Source organism: Capricornis sumatraensis, chromosome 21, assembly GCF_032405125.1.
Source record: "Capricornis sumatraensis isolate serow.1 chromosome 21, serow.2, whole genome shotgun sequence".
In the NCBI taxonomy this organism is placed as follows: Eukaryota; Metazoa; Chordata; class Mammalia; order Artiodactyla; family Bovidae; genus Capricornis; species Capricornis sumatraensis.
In genome coordinates this window covers 31377155-31400484 of record NC_091089.1, presented here as the reverse complement: position 1 = coordinate 31400484, position 23330 = coordinate 31377155, and the positions used below count along the sequence as shown (strand labels likewise).

At 43.1% G+C, this 23330-nt stretch overlaps 1 protein-coding gene across 1 annotated transcript in view; it reads right to left on the bottom strand.

The window, feature by feature from the left end:
* The window catches only part of CDH2 (cadherin 2), a 242442-nt gene extending 219618 nt beyond the window's left edge, over positions 1 to 22824 (bottom strand). Inside the window, exon 1 of the mRNA XM_068993836.1 lies at positions 22693 to 22824. Within this exon, the coding sequence (XP_068849937.1) occupies positions 22693 to 22752 (60 nt within the window). The 5' untranslated portion in view covers positions 22753 to 22824. The remainder of the gene's footprint in view (positions 1 to 22692) is intronic.
* Positions 22825 to 23330: the final 506 nt, after the last annotated feature.

The following is a 23330-nucleotide window of genomic DNA, read 5'->3' as shown; positions in this document are numbered from 1 at the left end:
TATTTTATTTTTTCTGATTTTCACTTTTTTTAAATCAAGTAACGACAAAGAAAACAGTCTGGTCCAGGAACCTGACAACCATGCTGATGCTGATGATGAGCTAGAAGACAGCAGCGCAATACAACTCGACACACAAAAATCAGAGTGCCTCGTTGGAGATGTGGTTTGGAGTGTGGACTTTCCCGGAGCTGAACCTATCAAATCTCAGGACTATATATAGAGAGATCAAGTCAAGTCCACATACGTCTGTGCAGTCTCCCGATCTACTCAGCCCCTGTGAAGGGAGGCTTCCTAGGCACCCAGGCTTTGTGGAATGGAGTCCCGAAAGACAAGCAGGAGTTTACAGTAAGCTTCCTGGATGGTTAATGGCAGGGGTAACAACACTACACCTACAGCTTGACTTGGCTTGTAAAAATCTACCGCTATTATGAGACAGTGTGGCTCAGGCAGTTAGGCAATTCAACTGCCACTGCAAGCTCCAGAAAAGCCTACAGCAATTCCAGTGCACACGGCCAATCTTGCCTTTGATTGGTTCTGCCCCATTCAGCAGAGACTGCAGCATGCTTGTCATACACAAGATCCAAAACGCCATCAGGTAGCAGAGCATGTAGCATCAGACTGTGGTTACAATCAACTTGGGAATTCATTTAACCAAATACACTACATATCGCTGATGGTTAATATTTATCAACTACCTAGGAAGGGTGCTACAATGCTTTCCACACGTGTATCTTAACAGTCCTCACAACTCTAAAAAGAAAGTACCATTATTAGTGCTATTTTGCAGGCAAGGAAGCAAGCAAACTGAAAGGAAACTGACATAGGTCTTTTAGCTAGTCAAATCAGCGGTGATATTCAAACCTATAACAAAGGCTTTGGGGACCCTGCTAGCCACTGCCTCCCCACCCCCCGCCCCCAACACACACCCCATCAGGAAGCATCCTCAGGCATTGGCTAATGGCTGGAAATCATCCTATTTAAATATATGAATTAAGACCAGGGACTTCCCTGGATAAGATGCTGCACTCCCAGTCCTGGGGGCCTGCGTTCAAACCCAGGTCAGGGAACTAAGATCCCACATGCCACAACTAAGACCCAAATAGAGTCAAATAAAAAATAAAGACCAAGTGACAAATCTACCTGCCACCACTGTGAATTTTTTCCAAAACTATGATTCTCAATGGAGAAGGCAATGGCACCCCACTCCAGTACTCTTGCCTGGAGAATCCCATGGACCGAGGAGCCTGGTAGACTGCAGTCCATGGGGTTGCAAAGAGCCGGACACAACTGAGCTACTTCACTTTCACTTTTCACTTTCACCCATTGGAGAAGGAAATGGCAACCCACTCCAATGTTCTTGCCTGGAGAATCCCAGGGACAGGGGAGCCTGGTGGGCTGCCATCTATGGGGTCGCACAGAGTCAGACACGACTGAAGTGACTTAGCAGCAGCAGCAGCATGATTCTCAAATATGATTGCGATATGTTAATAGAATAATTTCAAATGTTTCTGTTCACCATGGGAAAAAATGGAGAGAAAAAGCCATCAGGTCAAACTTCTGTAAACATCCTGTTTTTAAGTCACCTAAATTCCCTCCATGCCCCCCAGTCCCCCAACACCACAATCAGCCCCAAACTCTTCTAAAAGCACAAGTGGAAAACTATCAGCAAATACTCATTATGGTGACTGTATTCATTTTCAGTGACAAGGGCATAATTACAGCCTGTGATAGACTCTTCGTACAGTTTCTGTACCCCAACACTCCTTGGTCTCCATGTACACAGTTAAGTCCATTTCATAAAACCTGGAGCGTGAATTCACTTTTTAAAAATGGTTACCGACACTTCCAGTCCCTGAAACTCTGATTTAATTTGAATGGCTGGCCATGGTGATGATTTATCTAATTCCAAGGCCTTGATAAGATAAGCTCAACCCAATTATACCATTATTGTTGGGAGAAAATCGCATTCACAGCGCAGCTTCCAGAAATGTGCTGCCGTGAAGAAGGCTCTGTCAATAACGTCAGTGTTCAAAGTCCTTCCTGAACGTGTTCCCAAAACAGCACCCTGCCCAGGGGTTGTTCTCCAAGGTTAAGACGCGAAGAAGCCAGCCCACAAGTCCTGCCTGCTAACCCACAGATTACAGAGCTATTAGCACCACCTCCAGGTTCAACTTGGGGGACTGAAGGCTAGCATTTTTTTCCACCTAAGGTTATCTTGAGTAGTTTATGTCTGGTCTTTGAACAACTGCACTGTATAACCCATAGATGGGGACTGCTTCTTCCCTTCTCGAAGCTTCTTTCCACGTGGAAGGAATTCTACTTTTCTAATTCTCTCACCTCTTCCAGGCTTCCCAGGTGGCACTAGTGGTAAAGAACCTGCCTGCCATTGCAGAAGATGTAAAAGGTGTGGGTTTGACTCTTGGGTTGGGAAGATCTCCTGGAGGAGGGCATGGCAACCCACTCCAATATTCTTGCCTGGAGAATCCCATGGACAGAAGAGTCTGGCAGGCCACAGTCTGTAAGGTTGCACGTGACTGAAGTGACTGAGCATGCATGCATGCACATTCTCATGCATGTAAAGTGGAGTTTTCTAAAGGGTGGAGGATGTGTGATACCTTCACAGAGTAAATGCAGAAGCAGGTACAGGAAACCCACTGTCTTCTATTCAGCCCGACTGGAGATTTGCAAAAATATAAAAGTGCAATTCTACTCTTCCTACTAATTTCGTTGTTCTGTTTTGGAAAATATAGTTATATTTTTCATATAAATTGGTCTTTGTGTTACATAGGTAATGGGTTTAATACGTTTAAATGAATTAAATCGATACAATTTCCTCAGTTTAATTTCTAATATGCTAAACAACGATAGATATTACCCGCATTATAGAAGCTCATTAGGGCACTTAATGATTTTTTTTTCAAGTGTAAAAGGGTCCTGTGACCAAGAAATGTGTGAATTGCTGCCCTCGAGAGGAGAAGGATAAACTGAACTTATCTGAAGGCTGAATTCAAAAGAACAATCTGGGCAGCTGGTGCCCGGCTCAGGCCCCTACTCCTCCCACCTGGGAGTTGCAGGCCCACAGAAAACAAGTGTGGTGATCTCATTTTCCATGCTGGGAGTTCATGGATCCCTGGCAGCACTTGTGGGGGAGGGGGGTTCAGCGCCACCTGCAACTGAGTGAGCCTGGCTGTGGAATTCTGGGGTTCAGCATTGACAAGAGACAAGCCCAAGGATAAAGGCCATGCCCTCCAAACCAGATCTTATCAAAACCATGGGGAGATTTTCCCTTTCAGAACTGTTGACTCTTCTGGCTTCTCTTCCATTCAGTTCAGAACCTGGTACAGGGAGCAAAAGGTCTTACTGCGCCCCTGCAGAGTCTTGGTGTACGAACTGGAGAACTTGAGAGGGTGAAAAAGGAATCCAATGTTGGAGAAGAAAAGTCTCAGAGGTTCTGGGGCTCCGGGCAGAGGGGAAAGGGTGCTTTCCTAGGGCCTTGTCTGTTTTTTAACTTGCTGGTTTATAGCGTTGATTGTGCTCTGTGGTGGGTTTTTATAGGTGGGCAGGTAGCTTTTAACATCAAGAGGCTTTAATTCCTAAACCGCAGGGTATTTTGATCTTGATGTGTGACCACAACTCATGGTGGTTATTCTCCAGGAAAGTGGCTGTTTACAGAGCCAGGACCCAGAACAAAGACAGTGGACTTCAGGGAAGGCCAAGGAGACAGGCCACTGGGTGACCCCAGCCAAGAGGCGAAGGCAGAACAGCCTTGGGAAAGGCCTGAGACAGCTCAGGACACAGCGAGGTGGCCAAGAATGAGCAGAGAGCGCCGAAGCACAGAAAAAGGGGATTCTTTCACCATCTCCAGCCTAAAGACGAGTGAGCAGCACACTACTTGCTATTTTTAAATGGCAGTGAATTCAAGAGCCCTAGGGAAGTTCTCACTTTAAATTATGAATGACAGGTCTAGGAGGGCAGCATGGATCGTCCACTTCTAATTCTGCCCAGCACTCAGACCAAGAAGGCACTGCTCCACTTCTTGGCCCTTGGCCACAGGCTCAAGGGCCCACCTCCACCAAGTGGTCTGGACCAGTCTTTACAAACTAAGGAGAAATCTTCCTCTGCAGGTGGCCTTTGTTGGCCAGAGCAACTGCACAGCAGGTGGTGAGAGATGGAAAACACACACTCCCAAGACAGTGTGTCCCCCGGCCACCCACCCAATGGAGCCTACACGGGGGGACAGCACTGGGCTGAGAGTCTCAAGGGGCTCACAGCTGGAGGCCAGGTAGGAGGTCTGAATGCACTGGCTGCAAATCTCATCTGGGAGGGGCTCCCTGGGGGAGGTTAAATTTAGCATTTTGTATTTCCCCGGGGGAGTAGATCCACCTGTGTATTCTTGGTTGTCTTTCAGAAAGCTGGCATTTGAGATTCTGCCACCTATGTGCAAGGTCAGAAATACCCCTTGGTGGTGATCCCATTTTGAGGTTCCCTGCCTTCTCATCCAGCATATTTGATCTCTGTTAAGTCTTCATTTTCCCTTTGAACTCAGTGCTTGGTTCAAAGGTCATGACTTACAGACAAGAGGTTTAACCCGATTAGCATCAGGGAAAGACTCAACCAGGGAAGGTTCTCACCACCCACTGGGAGTCCTTCCTTCAGAAGTCACCTGCTTCCTATCTCGGGACATTTAAGAATAGGCTCTAAGGTCATAATGTCGCTTAGGAAAACTCTTCCAAGAAAAACTGGTGATTCCATTGACTATATATTTGCTTTATTGCAGTGCTCTAGAATCTCACACGTAATATCTCCAAGGTGTGCTCAGGCTGCCGTGACCACCCAGTCAGGTTTGAAGACGCTCTATTAAGTGCATGTGTGCGCTCAGTTGTGACTGTTGACTCTTTGCAACCCTATTGTAGCCCACCAGGCTCTTCTGTCCATGGGATTTCCTAGAGCGGGTTGCCATTTCCTCTCCTGGGTTGGGAAGAGCCCCTGGAGAAGGACTCTCTATAAAGTCAAGACATAGTACTCTCTCTATAGCAAAGCTATTGATCTTTTAAAACTTCAAAAGGTTGAGAGCAAGATGGTTCTGAGAGAGTCCGTCTCCCCCTCTGCGGGTGACTGCTCCTCTTCTGGATGAGCACACACTTGATGAGTAAGGAACATACCTTCCATGGTTAAGCCAAACCCTGCAGAAGGTTTAGGGGAGCCCTGACTCCCTGCCTTCCATGTAGAGGAGCTACACAAGCCACACCACTCCTGATCTCTGTCAACCTTTCTGGCCAGTTTAGATGAAATGACTGGGCATACAGAGCCTGGTCCCTTCTTCACCTGTTTTTTCTGTTGGGAGCCCAGCCTCTTTCCATAGTGCAGATGTTGCTAGGCTGCAGATGAACTGCAAGAGTAGGTTCCGTAGGTGGGAGGCTAGTCTTCATCCAGCAGTGTTAAAGATGGGAGGCTGGGGGCAGGCAGGGTATTAAGTCAGAAATCCAAAGTATTTAAACCACATTCTCCATCCTTGTCTTGGTCACTAATAAAGGTTGCATTTTGGTCCTCTGGGCTCCTCTGGTGGCTCAGATTGGTAAAGAATCTGCCCAAAAAGTGGGAGACCCAGGTTCAATCCCTGGATTGGGAAGATCCCCTGGAGAAGGAAATGGCTACACGTTCCAGTATTTTTGCCTAGGGAATCCCTTGGACAGAGGAGCCTGACGGGCTAGAGTCCACGGGGTCACAAAGAGTCAGACACGACTCAGCGACTGAGCACACCCACTGATTCATCTTATTTGTCCAGAACTTGGATGGATAATAAGAATTATTTATTAGGGTCTCTTCACGGGCCCCAAAATGACCCACAAAATCTCAGCATTACTAAATACTCAGTAATGGCCAAGGCTAAAGATCAAAAAGAAACCAGGACAAATAACATCCAGCCGAAAGCAAGTCCACCAGGATGGCTGGATGATGAGGGTCCAAGGTTAGACAATCAAGCCTCTACAAGTGCTCAGGAAGCCCAAATCCTGGGAACAGAATCACATGTGTCTCTGCATTACTGGGTGTCTACAGTTCTAAACCAAACCAGCTTGAGGTCAAGAAAAACTGCAATTCACAGCACTGTCAACCACTCATCAGTTCAGTTCAGTTCAGTTGAGTTGCTCAGTCGTGTCCGACTCTTTGCGACCCCATGAATCGCAGCACACCAGGCCTCCCTGTCCATCTGTTACTTGTATTTCTTAAAATCACCACTAGGCGGGTGTTTGGCCACAGATGGGATTACCCACTTATAGGGTCTGTGTGTGAGTGCTCCATAGTATCTGACTCATCGCCTTCCCATGGACCGTAGCCTGTCTGGCTGCTCTAGTCATGGAATTTTTCAGGCAACAATACTGGAGCAGGTTGCCATTTCCTCCTCCAGGGGACCTTCCCAACCCAGGGATGGAACCCGCGTCTCCTGCATCTCCTGCATTGCAGGCAGATTCTTTACCGCTGAGCCATCCGGGGAGGCCCACTTCCATGGTTGCTAAGTCCCTTCAGTCGTGTCCGATTCTGTGCGACCCCATAGACGACAGCCCACCAGGCTCCCCCGTCCCTGGGATTCTCCAGGCAAGAACACTGGAGTGGGTTGCCATTTCCTTCTCCAATGCATGAAAGTGAAAAGTGAAAGTGAAGTTGCTCAGTCATGTCTGACCCTCGGAGACCCCATGGACTGGAGCCTTCCAGGCTCCTCCATCCATGGGATTTTCCAGACAAGAGTACTGGAGTGGGGTGCCATTGCCTTCTCCAACTGGTAGCCTATCCTAATTCTGGCTCAGTGTTAGATTTTTCCCATTCATAAGTCCAAATGTTACTCCAGGAATGGAGACCCCTTGAAGCCTTCATTCTAAAGTCCAAATTCTCCTCCAGGCTGCAATCCTATAAAATCTTGAATACAAAGATTTATCTTCCTCCCACTGGGTCAGCTCTCAGAGATTCTGAGGACCTGACTGTCACCAGGGAGAATACTGCACAAGCCCTGGGAGGTGTGCTTTTGGGTGAATGGGTTAAGCCAAGCTGCAGTCAGACTGCTGTAAAATGGATAATGATAACAATGCCGACTTATCTCAGGGACATGGGATAAGTAATCTTCAGAGGCGAAGCTTGTATGAGACAATGCAGGTAGACTACCTAGCCTGGCACATAGTTAGCACTCCTCAAATATTAGATTTAATCACATGAGTTAGCTCTCCAGAAACCACGTTGCTTGGAAAGATACCACACAAGCCATGATTGAGAATGTTAGGCAAAGAGAGTGGGCAACAAAGTGGGCTTTGCAAAGCCAAGCTACAGATGAGTTACAAACTTCGTGCGGTAGGGTTCATATAGACAACTCAAGGAAGATGAAAGACCAGGAGACATACAAAAACAATCTCCATCTCCTTGGTAACCGAAAGAATGCAAACTGAACCCCAAAAAAGATACCATTATGCAGTCCACCATATTGTTAAAAAATGTTAAAGCTTAACAAGAACATGTATACTAAGTAATGGAAAAAGCAAGATATATACGTGGTGTTGGTGAACCAGACATTTTTGTATATACATATATATATACAGATATACATCCATACATACACACATATACACAGTACATTTCCACATAGATGCATGATATACATATTTGCATAAACATGTCTCTATACATAAACACATTTCTACGTATTTACATATATCAGTATATATAAAACTTAATATGTAAAAGGAATATATACACAGATGATATCACTATAAGCAAAATCAATGAATAATTATCACAAAAATGAAGATAACGATTATGTCTAGGAGGAAGGAAGGAAATAGGAACAGTACTCTGGAAACTTCCAAGGCACCAGTAATATTCTATTTCTCAACCTGTTTAGTAGTTGTAGTGACATGTTTTGTTTACTTTAATTATTATTTAAACTTCATACATGCTTTATATACTCCTCTACATGTACCGCATTTTACAATAGAAAAAGTTGTTTTAAAGTCAATCTTGCCTTCATATTTTTACCTCCATTCAAATAAACACCAAAACTAGGAACACAGGCTCAGACATCAGGCTGCTGGCATTTGCATCCTAGCTCCACCACTTAGCTCGGATGCCAAAGAATCTGCCTACAACGTAGGAGACCCGGGTTTGATCCCTGGGTCCAGAAGATCCCCCTGGAGTAGGGAATGGCTACCCACTCCAGGACTCCTGCCTGGAGAATTCCATGGACAGAGGAGCCTGGCGGGCCCATGGGGTCACAAAGAGTAGGACACAACTGAGTGACTTTCACTCACTCCATCACTTAACAAAATAACTTTGGGCGCCTCAGTTTAACCTGTGCTTTGCTCTCTTCTTCTGTAAATAGGTACAACTTCCTTGCAAATTAAATGAATGAATACAAGTAAGTACTTAGAACAGTGTCTGGTACATAGTAATTACTCAGAAATGATGCCATATTATTAAGGCAGAATGAAACTAAGCTAAATGCAACAGTTCCTGCATCTAATCATCAATAAATAACCAGAATCTACAAGAACAATAAATCTATCTTTACTCTGTTTTAGTAAATTCTGTACTTGCATCAACAGTATGATAAGAATACCCTCACCTCTCTAGTCTCCACTGAGTTATCATGTTAAAAGCATTCAGAGACTAAATAACTTACTCTGGTTCCAGGCTAGTCTCAACATACACACATACACCCATACACACTGGTGTCCATACAAGAACACTAAAGAATTAAAAGACCGAATAGGAGGGGGCATTGGGGGAGGATGGATAATTATATATGTATGACTGAGTCCCTTCAGTGTTCACCTGAAACTATCATAACAGTGTTAATCAGCTATACCTCAATGCAAAATGGTTTTGGTGTTAATTTTAAAAAACTCACATCACAGAAGCAAAGAGGCAGACGGGAGATACCAGAATAGCTCCTGTTTTATTACCTGTAATTCCCAAATCAAACTGCTGGCAGAATAACACTCCATATAGATTAATCCCTTTCCCTAATTGTATCAGCTTAGGTAACATCTGTTAAAACTGAAGGAGGAATGTTAAAATATGTGTCCTTCAGTTGTGGCTTCTGCATGTGGTCTAAGGCGCACTGGCAGCCTCCCATGCAGAGGATGATGAGTCATCCCACTGGAACACAGAACAGAGCTTTGAACATATCAAGTACTCAAACTCAGTCAAATAATTAAATTACTCCTTGATTATGTTTGTGTAAAACAAGGGTAATGATTATGACCCCAAATCTTCAATTAAAGATCTTACGTCTTGTTTACCATATGAAAGCACTTTTCTAAATGATATAGATATATCAGCCCACTTAGTCTTCCTAACAACCTTACGACAGATACTACTTATTATCCCCTTTTTACAAATGGACGTACAGCAAGATAGAAATGCCACATGTGCTGTCCAGGCTCACACAACAGCCTAGTGTCAAAACCAGGGCCCCCAAAACAGGTCATCCAGCTTGAGTCAACATTCTTAACCACGTACACACTGCCTCCCTGGGCAATCAGCACAGAGAGAGAAAGACAGACATCCAAAACTCTACGACAACTCGCACTTAGTAAAGAAGGCATTTCTGTTGAGAAAAACAGAAATTCATTTGATAAAGGACAGCCACCCACCTGTTACTCTGTGTGTGTTATATGCATAAATGCTAGGGAGAAAAATAAAGCAAGGCCCTCTACCTCATACTAAGTACAAAAGTAAACTTCAGATAAGTAAAATGTGAAATGTGAAAACATAAAATGGTAAGTACAATTTGATATAGCACGAGGTTTGAGAAGACTGTATTTGGAGGTGCACAGTCTCAATTTATATCTTGGCATAACCACCAGAGTAGTATTCCAGAAACACTCACACACACTATATATATTATATATATCATATATACATAATAATATATTAGTATATATTATGTATATGATTTATTATATACATGGTTTACTATATAATTGAATACATCATCATATAATATATAATACATATTACATGTAATTTGTACTAGATATAATATATACATAGCATATACATGGTATGTGTGGTCAGTTGCTCAGTCGTGTCCAACTCTCCAACCCCATGGACTGTAGCCTATCAGGCTCCTCTGTCCGTGGGGATTCTCCAGGCAAGAATACTGGAGTGGGTTGCCATTTCCTCTTCCAGGATCTTCTTGACCCAGGGATCAAACCAGGGTCTCCTACACTGGCACGCGTATCCTGTACTACTGTGCCACCAACAGATTTTAATTATGAAGAACCAGTAAATAAGAATCAGAATGTGAACCCATTACATGCACAAAAACACTAGAAAAAATTATCTCACTGTGTTCCAAAATGCTGTTACTCTAGGCCATAAAATGTTATATGCCATCCATACATAATCCATTGTTGCTGCTGCTGCTGCTGCTAAGTCACTTCAGTCGTGTCCAACTCTGTGCGACCCCATAGACGGCCTCCCACCAGGCTCCCCCGTCCCTGGGATTCTCCAGGCAAGAACGCTGGAGTGGGTTGCCATTTCCCTCTCCAATGCATGAAACTGAAAAGTGAAAGTGAAGTCGCCCAGTAGAGTCTGACTCTTAGCAACCCCATGGACTGTGGCCTACCAGGCTCCTCCGTCCATGGGATTGTTATCTACATTCAAATATACCACTATCTCCCTTTTAAACAAAGGGCCATCAAGACAGCCTCTAATAAAGGGGAAGACTATAAACCAAATCATAGATTTAATACAGTTTCATTTACAAGGTACTCAGCTATGAATCAACTGGAAAATTAAATTAATGGCTATGCTAGTCTCCCCAAATGTTCTTAGTTATCTGTCAAACAAAAAAGAACTGTAAGTAAAATTTAATGCTGAAAACATAACCACTAAATGTATACAGTTGCTTTCATGGTAGAAAACTGTCTGCAAGGCTTAAACACAAATGAAATACCAAAGAGGCCTCAATAAGCTAAAGTCATACAAAGGGTACAACCTTTTTAAACACTGAAAATAAACACATACTCGTGTGTGTGTGTGTGTGTGTGTGTGTGTGCGTGGTTGCTCAGTTGTGTCCAACTCTGCAATCCCATGGACTGAAGCCTACCAGGCTCCTCTGTCTACGGGATGTCTGAGGCAAGAATACTGGAGTGGCTCTCCATTTCCTTCTCCCGAGGATCTTCCTGACTCAAGAGATCGAATCTGCATCTCCTGCATCTCCGGCATCTCCTGCATCAGCAGGGGGATTCTTTACCACTGTGTCACCTGGGAAGCCCAAAGTCCACTCGTGTACAAACATAAATAAATTAGAGCTTCCTTGAAGTCTAGTCAAGGCTATGATTTTTCCTGTGGTCATGTATGGATGTGAGAGTTGGACTGTGAAGAAGGCTGAGCGCTGAAGAATTGATGCTTTTGAACTGTGGTGTTGGAGAAGACTCTTGAGAGTCCCTTGGACTGCAAGGAGATCCAACCAGTCCATTCTGAAGGAGATCAGCCCTGGGTGTTCTTTGAAAGGAATGAGGCTAAAGCGGAAGCTCCAGTACTTTGGCTACCTCATGCGAAGGGTTGACTTATTGGAAAAGACTCTGATGCTGGGAGGGATTGGGGGCAGGAGGAGAAGGGGATGACAGAGGATGAGATGGCTGGATGGCATCATGGACTCGATGGATGTGAGTCTGAGTGAACTCTGGGAGATGGTGATAGACAGGGAGGCCTGGCGTGCTGCGATTCATGGGGTCGCAAAGAGTTGGACACGACTGAGCAACTGAACTGAACTGAACTGAACTGAACTGAAGCAAACAAACCCTGCTGGGCCATTACGTCTGGATGTGGATTCTTTAGTCCTCATCCTTATGCGTGGACTCCTCCACGTAGATTCTAGGTCTACTCAACAAGTATTATACACAGAGAGAAAAGGCCTCCAGAAAGAAGGAACCTGGGACAAGTATGGAGCTCTGTGTCCTTCATGGAACCTCTCAGATCTTTAAAAAGGCTACACAGACACAGAAGAGGATCAACTATCCCCAAAGATGCTCCGACCTTCTGGAAAACTAGCAGTTTGTGGTATTGTAACCCCCAACTGAAACCTTTTTAGGTAAAAATAAATCTGGGTAGGGCCTCCTTGAGAAGTGGGTCACTAGGAAGCTCAGAGTATTAAGAAGCATTGCTGCAAAGATTAGTCTTAACACCCAAACCTTCTGCATGAAGACTTCAAGTCCAAAAGATCCTGAGTGTTTTGTCTCTACCTTCCTTCTGATAAAAAGGGAAGGGCAAGAAAAGGTGTAACTTACTAAACTCCAAACATCTTCAGCTTTTAGCTCAATTAACATTGCCAATTTACCAGAACTACAGGAGAAGATATCTAGATAGGAAAATCCACAAAAGTTTTTTCATGGTTTGACACCACAAACACTGTAAACATTCAAGTGACCTTTAGATGCAATGAAAAGGCCTATTTTTATTGTTGCTTTTAAATCAGTTTTCACCTTCCTCAACCTCCCAGATACTTCCATAGCATCCAGAAGCCTTTCCTAACCTTGTGACTATTAAAAAAGACATAAGACACACATACACAGGCAATTCTACAAATTGAGTGAAAAGTACAAAACAGTATATAGTGGATGATTTCATAAATTATGGGAATAAGCTAAACTGATCTCTGCTATTAGAAGTCAAGTTGAATGGCATCACTGACTCTATGGACATGAATTTGTACAAACTCTGGGAGATAGTGAAGGACAGGGAAGCCTGGTGTGCTGCAGTCCATGGGGTCACAAAGAGTCGGACACGACTCAGTGAGTGGACAACATATAGTTGCCACTGAAGGAATGGTTAAAATTGAAGAGGGTGTCCCTGGGATGCTGGAAATTTGGCTGAGCACTGATTCAATACTATGATCAATAAAGGAACACTCAGCATGGTCCCATATACATCTGTTATTTCTATAAAGGGTGAGTGTGACTGTGTGAAATTTAAATTCTGAATTCCTTGAAATAGGAGAAGACATGAGAACCTAATCTTGGAGATGCTCTTGTTGGTACCAAAGGAGCTATGAAAGCCTAATACTTTGGTGGCAGAAAACACACTTCTCTTTACTTACTGGACCGGAAAGCCATAAAGAATGAACTGCAGACTTTGAACTGTTGTGTTAACCAATTAAGACAACAAAAGAAAAAAAAAAAATTTTAAGTGGTCACAGCCTCTGGTTTATTAAAGATTTGTGTTAAGCAAAGGGATTATATCATATTCTTCAAACTTAATAAATTTATTTTTTTTAAGTCATTTATTTCAGAGTTTGCTTTAACAGCTCCCTGACCCAACTAAGAGACATTTAGTTTGCAATTACAGTCAAGCCAAGTGTATCCACCCACCAACAATAGGTCAAGTTACAAAAAAAAAAAAAAAACAGTTCTAGGCTTTCTGAGCAGCAAACAAATCAGTGGGTATTCAGTAACCCCACAAAACAGTCCCATAAACTTGTTGTAGGTGTGGCCATCTATATTTTTAAAAGATGCCAACTAATTTCATTTGTGGGAGAAAAGGTAATTCAAACTATTCAAACATGGAAAACCTGCCATGAAACATTAAAATATTTTACTACTTAATGATAGAATCTCTTGAATGTACTTTTATAAAGAAAAGAACACTGAACAGACACAGTTTCAAAAAAAAACAACACACACGAAAAACCCCAAACAACAAAAAATGTGAGTTCGGTGAGGTTTTTGTGGCTCTTACAAAATATTTTAAGTTCCAAAATTCATTCAAAAATTATTTTTTGAGTACTTATCAACACATTATTTGTTGATCAAGACAATTTGAAGAACATCATGAAACTGATTATGAATCATTTACCTGGGATTATTTTTTCTCTCTAAGGAAAAAAAAGAAATATATATATAATGAAAATCTTAACCAAGTATTAAATTTTGGTTTCAGAGGTCAAAATAAATCAAAATATTTAAGGTCAAAATTAAAGAATGAAACTCAAAAGTTAACTATTTTACAAAAATCTTATAAACTCAGTAGTGAGGAACTGAAATTTCCTTCTACTGTGGTATTTGTTCCCTGAATATCAAGGAGAAAACCATGGGCTTTGCAGTCAGGCTTAACTCTGCTATAAAGAGATATCATTCCACTCAGGATTCTCACAATAAATACTCAGACTGTCTGACTTTCTTTTATATCATCTCTATAAAATGGGAATAAAACCATAAGGTTTTATTTATTTATGTCACAAGGTTATAGAAATAATTAGCTAAGGTAATTTACTAGTTTCTTCCCTGAAATTAAAAATATTTCATCTTTAAGGTTTTGTATTATTATACCAGACACTGTTTAAAAAAAAAAAATTTGAAGAGATGGCAGCAAATTATCTGAAATTTCAAATAGTTTTATCTGGTGTATGTGCTCTTTTGAGTTATATGAATGACCTACTGACTATTACTAAAAATAAACTGTTAAAAGTCTTAGAATTGACTACTGGGAAAAAAAATTAAAACACTGAAAAGGCATTTCTTAGAATCCTTACTGGAAGTAATAATATGAATTTATATACTTTTTTAAAAATGTGTGAATCATTATTTATTTTCTAACCAATTTTACTGTGGTATAATTTACATACAATAAAAATGCACCCATTTTAAGCGTACAGTTCAAAGAGTTTCAAAAAGTATACATTCGTCAACCCATCACCATCAAGATCTAGAACATTTCTGTCATCCCCCTCAAATTACCTCTTGCGCCTTTGTAACCTATCTCTTGTCTCCATGTCCAGCCCCAGACAACCATTAAACTATTTCCTGTCCCTACAATTTAGATTTCCCTCTTCCAAAATTTTACAAATTTCAACACTAAAGCAACAGAAGAACATTGAATAAACTCAAAACTTATTTTAATAATGACAAGAGTCATTTCACATTTTCAGTTCCAATAATATCTGGAACAAAGATTCCAAATTATGATCCTTTAACTTTTTCTTTTTTTCACTAATTCTTTAATCCAACAAAACATTAAATTATATATCAGCATTGGGGTATATATAAAACTATATAAAAGTTTTAAATGATGAATATCAAGTATAATTTTTTAAAAAACACAAAAGCAAATATTAAAACTACAACCATAAAAATATATGGTTGTACATAAACATGCTACGGTCAAGTTAATTTTTTTAATTAACATGAAAACAATACTAAAATTTAATATATAGTAGTATAGAAGTTTTAGCATAGGCAGGTATATTTTGTAAAAGAAAATTTAAGAATGGATCATGAATCAAACACTTCTCCAAGTCACTCAATTATGAATGCCATATTGTATTTATAATAGCACCTCCTTTTAAATGATTCAAGCTGTTTCAAAACCCCACTAATTCTCCCAATGCTACCTGGGAAAATCCCAAGTTCAATAGCTTCCTTACTGGAAAGTGTAGACCAAAACGTTCGACTCTAACACTAAATGTTTTTCTGAATCTCAAGTCCTAGGTACTAGGTAAAGTCTACTTTAGATAACTTTTTCACTATCAGAACAGATGAAAAATTAAATATTCATTCATTCAAGAGAATGGAAGAAATATCATAATGGGTTAACCAGCCAGTATAATCTCTCAGGTGGTTAACTCAGCATAGTGTGGTCACTTCATGATACAACATGGAAACTATTACATATATTTATGTATATTTAGCCAATCTTTCTTGAATTTACTTATAAGCTCAGCCTACTACAGGCTGTTCTCAATCCAACTTTAGGATGTTCTCTAGTTTAGTTCAGTTCAGTTCAGTCGCTCAGTCGTGTCAGACTCTTTGCGACCCCGTGAATCGCAGCACGCCAGGCCTCCCTGTCCATCACCATCTCCCGGAGTTCACTCAAACTCACATCCATCGAGTCCGTGACGCCATCCAGCCATCTCATCCTCGGTCATCCCTTCTCCTCCTGCCCCCAATCCCTCCCAGCATCAGAGTCTTTTCCAATAAGTCAACTCTTCGCATGAGATGGCCAAAGTACTGGAGCTTCAGCTTTAGCCTCATTCCTTCCAAAGAACACCCAGGGCTGATCTCCTTCAGGATGGACTGGTTGGATCTCCTTGCAGTCCAAGGGACTCTCAAGAGTCTTCTCCAACACCACAGTTCAAAAGCATCAATTCTTCGGCGCTCAGCCTTCTTCACAGTCCAACTCTCACATACATACATGTCTCGTAGGTCATCTTCATCTTATTTCTACTCTGCTTAATTTTCTATTCAGCAATAGCTTCTATCTGTGGTTTACATCCAATTCTTCTTCATTCAGAGGCCCTGAAATCCCAATGATGATTTCGGTGGTCCTAACCTGAAGCTTTTCTAGGTACCTGAGTATGCCAAAAACATTGGGTGGCTTAACAATAATTTTCTTGACTGTAACCAGAGGTTCTCAAATCTGACTGCATATTACCCCATAATTTATTAAATCAGTCTCTACTGATGGACTTTCAGAGGTCATCTAATCTGATCTTTTGCAATTATATACAGTGCTTCAATGCATATACCTATATTTGTAAGTATCACATATATATCACGAATACAATATATCTGTAAAAATGACTAGAGAAGAACTTGCTAGGTCAAGGTGCTATATTCTTTTTTTAAAGTTTTTTTTTTTTAATTTACAAAGTGTTAGTTTCAGCTGTACAGCAAAGTGATTCAGTTAAACATAAATATATATATATATATATATATATATATATATATATATATGTACATGTTCTTTTTCAGATTCTTTTCCCTAACAGGTTATTACAAGATACTGAATATAGTTCCCTGTGCTATATAGGGAAGCCCATCAGTAGAGACAGGTCTACTAATAGGTCCTTGTGTTTATCTGTTTTATATATAGTAGCGTGTTATCTCTTAATCCCAAACTCCTAATTTATCCCTCAACCCTTTCCCCTTTCGAAACTGTAAGTGTACTTTCTAAGTGTATCTATTTCTGCTGTGTAAATAAGTTCATTTGTGTTATTTTGTTAGATTCCACATATAAGAGGTCTCATATGACATTTTTCTCTGACTTACTTCACTTAATATGATAATCTCTAGGTTCATCCAAAAGGGCTATATTCTTCGTGCTGAATGATATATTATCATATATAATAAAGTATTGTCAGCAGCCCTCAAAAAGCATATCAGTCTTCTGAGTACCTGAAAATCCCTGCATTTCAGGTTAAAAATTAGTCATTCCAAAGTCTTTGAAAGGGAATCATTTTGGGATATTTTAAGCAGCCCCAAGAGTCAGAGAACTAGACAGTCCCTTAGAGATCAACTAATCCAACCAGGCCTACGGTTTTATTATTGAGGAAAATGAGGTCAGCAGAGTTTAAGAGACTAAACTACATCTGGACCAGATTAGAACCTCAGGCTTCCTGCCCTTGACTCTCACTCTTGCCCTTGACACTATGTCAAGGCAGCTCACTTGCCCAGAACAAAGGTATTATTTACTCTCGGTGCTCAAATCACCTTGGATGACACACACAAAGTTATCAATTAACTATCAGTTGATAGTTCATGCCAAACTGTGATAAACGTTGCGGGGGACATGTATGTGGATAGCAGTTCTCAACATCTATGCTGTGTGTATATATATGCAACCCAAGAGCCTGGGTGCTGTAAAATACAGTTGGAAGCTCAGAGAAGAAGTACTCTGGGTCCTAAAGAGAGTAACAAGGAAGAACTGAGCTCTATTCATGCACAACCTAAAATAGAGCTTAAAAACTAGATTGTAACAAAATCATAAAGTTCAAATTTTTCAAAAGGTCCCATTTAGATCCTGAATTCACCTTCTGCCTGCTTTAAACTCATCACTTTATATGTGTAGAAGATGTAGCGTTTACTACAATATTTATCTGTATCTTCTTCCTCCCTGGCATGAATAGGTTTGTTTAATTTAAAACTTATCTACATTTAGTTAAATACACAAAAGACTAGCATCCGCTCAAATTAACTGAAAAATTCAAACAAAAGTAAGTTTGTAGAAGAAAGCAATCAGAAATGGGAGGCGTAATGATTTGTTGGTACAAATTATGTTTCAACTTACAGTTCTAAAGCCAACTTGAAAACAGATTCTAGAAGGTATACTCATGGCAGATGTGAAATAATTATTCAAATAACAAAATCTAAATTCCAAATCTATCCTATCGGATGGACAAAATTCACCACAAGTCTGTGCAGTGCTTAAACTTGATTAATTCTTGTATTTGAGCCAAAAAAGCAAATTTGAATAATGTTAACTTAGGCAAACCCATAGAAAGTAGATACAAACACTACATTTCTTAAATAACAGTTGATTTTTCTTTAAAATCACTCTTCTAACTTGAGACTATCCCTTTGAAAATAGGATGGGGATTTGAGTTACTCAGGATTTCTTTAAAAGACATTTTAAAGCAAGATTAACTGTTGGTTTAAGTCTTGACATTTCCCGATTAATAACCCTAAAGCTTAATGAGGCACAACAGATTTAAGAATTGAAGATTTTTAATGAAAACGGAAATTAAGGACAGTCTGGTGCAACATACTGTCACCAAAAATCTGTTTTAAATAGAATTGAATCTCTACATGTAAACAATACCAACTATCTAAGAAGACTTTCCCCTTAAAAATCTCAGTCCAAACTTTTAGAAGGCCAGGGCAGACTTTGATAAAAGTATGACAGTATACTCTGCAAGTAAATTCTAAACTTGCAGTTAAGGCCTAAAAAATTATATGTAATTTTAATTTGCGTGTATATCTATATCATTTTAAGATATGCTTATAATATGTCAGGACACACTAATTACTTTTCAAATTGCTTTTAGTGCATTTGCAGTGCACTACTGTCAGTAAGGGGGTTTCCCTGGTGACTCAGTGGTAGAAGAATCCACCCGCAAGGCAGGAAACGTGGGTTCAATCCCTGGGTCGGGAAGATCCCCTGGAGGAGGAAATCTCCCTGGACAAGAGGAGCCTGGCAGGCTACTGTTAACGGGGTGGCAAAAGAGTTGGACACAACTTAACCACTAAACAACAACAACAACAACAACAACACCTGTTAGTAATGACCACGTGCCAGAAGTTTCAAAAAGGGCAAAGATACACCTAAGGAGAAGAAACTGAATACCAATTAAGTTAATTCTTACTTTCAAAGGAACTTGAAATTCAAATAAACATAGAGAACACATAAATGTTTTATTCTTAAAATGACTGTGGTATCCTAGATTTTCCAGTCTAAAACAAAGCCTTTTTTTCCCCCCACATTTTATGTATTGAAATTAATGCCATGAAAGTCCATACCTAATATGGTTTGTGCATCTTTTTCCATAGGTCCTCATTCAGCATTGAAAGCAGAAATCTGTGTGATAAGACTAAGAATCTAAAATATTTGTAAAACTTAAGGTGATGTCTTTGATGTTTCATAAGCCATACAAATGTATTTAAAATAGAATAATGGAGCTATGCAGTTAAAATGAGAACCAGAAAAACAAAGCAAGCTTCTAACCTATTCATGACTGGATGGGTAGTAAAAGTATAATTGATTTTTTTTCCTTGATGATAAATCTATTTAAGGATTTGAAAGTCACTTATATGAAAGGAAAGCTTGTCATAACTTTGTGATATCCCTTGATCAGTGAAGTTTAATGCTCATATTCTGCATTTTTTTCTTTTTTAGAGGACAATGCTAATGCCTCAAGCTAAAATGAGCAAGAATAGAGAAAATCTTAAAAGCTGAATATCATAATATGCAAAATTGACTAGAATTATGTAAATCTAGTTAACAGAATAACTCAACTAGTAAAGATTCTCTTAAAGTGAAAATAAAAGTGTTCCAAGTAAAACAAAGAACACTTCAGTTAATTAAAGGCATGAAGTCCTTTTGAATATTTAATTATTCTTCTTTAACTGGTCTGAAAAAATAAGGCAGCTCAGTATCTAAACTGATAACTTACTCATTCTTTTTTATAAAACTCTTTGACTCCTTAGTCTGGCTTGAAGCTTAAAAAAAAAAAGAGTTTTAAAAAGCAGAGGACAGAAGAGTGGAGAGGGGCCATTTTCACACTGCAGATAAATCTATGTTATTCCAGTATGTAAAGCAGACCATTAGCACAAAGTCATTTCCAATCTCGGTGTGTACAATCCACATAGCACACTTAACCCTAAAACTCGTGTTGCATGAACTGCTCTGCTTCCACTTCTAATGACCTTGTAAATCACTCAGTGTTATTGCTTGACTCATACCCATGAATTACCCAAATAACTTGATGACAAAGTTTTAATCTCCCATTTCCTCGACGTTTTTGAAAGTCAACCTCGGGTTGGCCTGGAATAAACTGAGAAAGAACATACAACAGAAAAGGGAAGTGCTCGATTTGACATTTATAAATTATATATAAATTTAATGCTTAAAAAAAAATAAAATGGCCTACAAAATCCACACCTGGTTTCAAAGCAGATGACTCAAAGAGGAAATGAGATTGTTCCGTGGTACACAGATTAGTCCCATGAACCATCAGTCCCTTGGTTATTAGTGACCAAGAAACATCTCCTCCTATCCTAACTTCACTGCACAATATTCAATTAAAACTTACTTTCAGATCAAAAAGTTAGTGAGCATACCATCCAGAGCTGGACTGACCCTCTTAGGATTTACTATAAATTGCCTATAAATAAGTAAGACCATGGTATGATGTTCAAAACAACATGTTTTTTAAAACAAGATTTTTCTAATCTACGACGTATTTGTTTTTTTAAATCTGATGTCTGGGAGGATTGTTAAGTTTATCTTGTTTTCCCCTTAACTTCAAACACTTGAAGTAGCACTTTTTTCCTTCCTCCCCTTCAGCCTAACCTCTTCAATAAACCCCATTTTAAAAGAAGAAACAATAAATGAACTGACAGGAGGTGAAAGAACGAGGAGTGTGCGCTCCAGGAATAAAGGGCGGTTTTATAACAGGAGGTACTTTTGTTAGCAAGTGACTGGCAGGTCTCCTCCCTCAAGTTAGAAGAAATTCCATCCACTCCCCAAAAGTGCAGAGGCCAAAAATGTCCAGTGGAATAGTTCTGAAACCCCAGCGTCTGCAGAGAGCCGAGGGGGGCGGACTGGCGAATGGGGGAAGGGGAGAGAAAGAGACCAGCAGGAGAGGAAAGAACAAAAGGAGAAACCCAAGAAAGGAGAAAGGAACGGCGGGACCTGGGCGGCCCGCGAGCCAGTGGGAGGGGAGAGAGCCTGAGAGTAGAAGAGCGCGACCCGGGGGAGGCGAGCGCGGAACGGGCGCACCATGGACAGGGCTCGTCGCAGCCCACACCCCTCTAGGGGGCGGCGAGAGGGAGCGCGCGAGACCGCGGGCGCCAGTCCGTTCCAGCCCCCGGCGCCCGCGGCCGGAGCGCGTCAGGCCCTGACCCGTGATGACCACGGAGGGGGGCGATCCGCACCATCTGTCCCTGCCCCGGTCGCCCCGGGCGCAGCGGCACTCCGGAACCGCGCCCGCACTTTTTGGAGCACTCGCCGGCCGGCCACCCCCAGCCGTCGGCGGTGCGCTGGGACCCCCCTGGGGCGGATTCCCCCCGAGACCCCTTCAGGCCGTGAGGGCGGATACGCCCCTCTCCCGCAGCCACCTCGGGCCCCTACCGCCCGCGGCGGCACAAGCGGGACCCCCGGCCGGACCCCGCCCAGTGCGGGGGGTCTCGGCCGCGGCGCGCGGCTTCCTTTCGCCAGACCCCGCTGGCGGGCCAAAAGGGGCCTCGGGGCATCCTCTGGCCCGACGCCGCGGGAAAGTTGGACGCTCGGCCCGGCATGGGACTCGCGCGGAGTGGGGAGGGAGGCTAAGACCTTCCTGGAGCAGGTGCTTCCCGCCGCCGAGGAGCCGCCCGGTACCGATTCCAGGGAAAGGCTGTCTGGCGCTCTCCCGAAGGCGTGAAAAGTGCGGAGGCTCCGGGTCAAGGCGCCCCCAGCACGCAAGCAGGGCAGACGCAGCCGGACAGAGGGAGAGGAAAAACAGCCAAGTAACGGAACTTCTCCCCGCCCGGCGGGATAAGGGGCGTGCAGGGCCAGGGGCTGGGTGCGGAGGCGCGGACCCGTGTAGACTCGTTTGGGCAAGGGAGCGAGGTTTTCTTTCCAGGTAGGACCAACAGAGAAAACTGCGAGGGTAGGAAAACAGAAATAGCCAGCAATTCGATGCTGGGGTAAAGACAATAGGACTCTGGAGCCCTCGGGCACCGGGAGCCGCGCGGGTGCCAGGGTGAGGTGGGGTGGAGGCAAGTCCCGTAACTAAGATACCAGAGTGAGAATTTCGACTGCAAACTCGAGACCCATCCCTGCAGAAATAAACAAAAAAAATTGGAGCAAAGTGCTACGCGAGGGGTGAGAAGCGTAGAAAACTGCAAAACCGGAGTGCTAGCCTAGCTCACCCTTCTGCTGCCTAGAGACACCCCCCGGGAACTGGCTGGACCCCCACAGGGGCAGTGGGGAGACCGTGATCAGCCCATTTGGGCACCCGCCAAGAGAGGCGCGGGAGACCGGCTGGCCCCGGGCGCCCTGCTCCGGCGCCCGGCCCGAGCCTCGTGTCTGCGCAGCTCCCGGCCGCGCGGTGCGGCACCTCCCTTCCCGGGTGCGCAGCCCGGCCCCGCAGCGGCGCGGGGAACAAAGGGACCCGGCGCCGCCCGCCCCACCCCGCCCGCGGCCCGGCCCGCGGGTACCGCCGCGTACCTGAAGCAGGGCCGCCAGCAGCGGCAGCAGGGTCCGCGGCGCTCCCACTATCCGGCACATGGAGGCGGAGAGGGGCCGAGCGAGGAGCCGGAGGCGGCGGCAGCGGCAGCACCAACAGCGGCGCGGAGAGACGGCTCCAGGCAGTTTCCACCCCCTTCCCTTCCCTCCCCACCCCACCCCCTTCTCCGCTGCTCCTCGCTCCCCGCCAATGGAGAGCGAGCTGATGACAAATAGCGGGCCGCGGAGTCCGCGGGACTCGCACCACGAGTAATAAAACAGACCGAGATCAAGGAGCTGGGGAGGGGGCGGGGGAGAAGGCGGGCGTGCGTGTGAGGGTGTTAGTGTGTGCGTGTGTGGCCGCGGTGGCAGCACAGACTGCTCTGCTTCGGCCCCAAGCGCAGCGAAGCCAGGAGGGATGCAGGCGGCGGGGACCTTGGCCGGTGGAAGATGCGGAGGTGCAAGCGGAGCGGCGGGAGCTCCCCAGAAGCTCCGTAACGCGAGGTTTCGGGCTCGGGGTTTTGCTTCCTCCGGATCCCCTCTCCAGGGCCGCCGGGCACGGCGAAGACGCCGGCGAGAGCGCCGCGGGGAGGGCGCTCGGGGCCGTGCGCGCTGTGCCCACAAAGGGCAGCAGTCCCGCC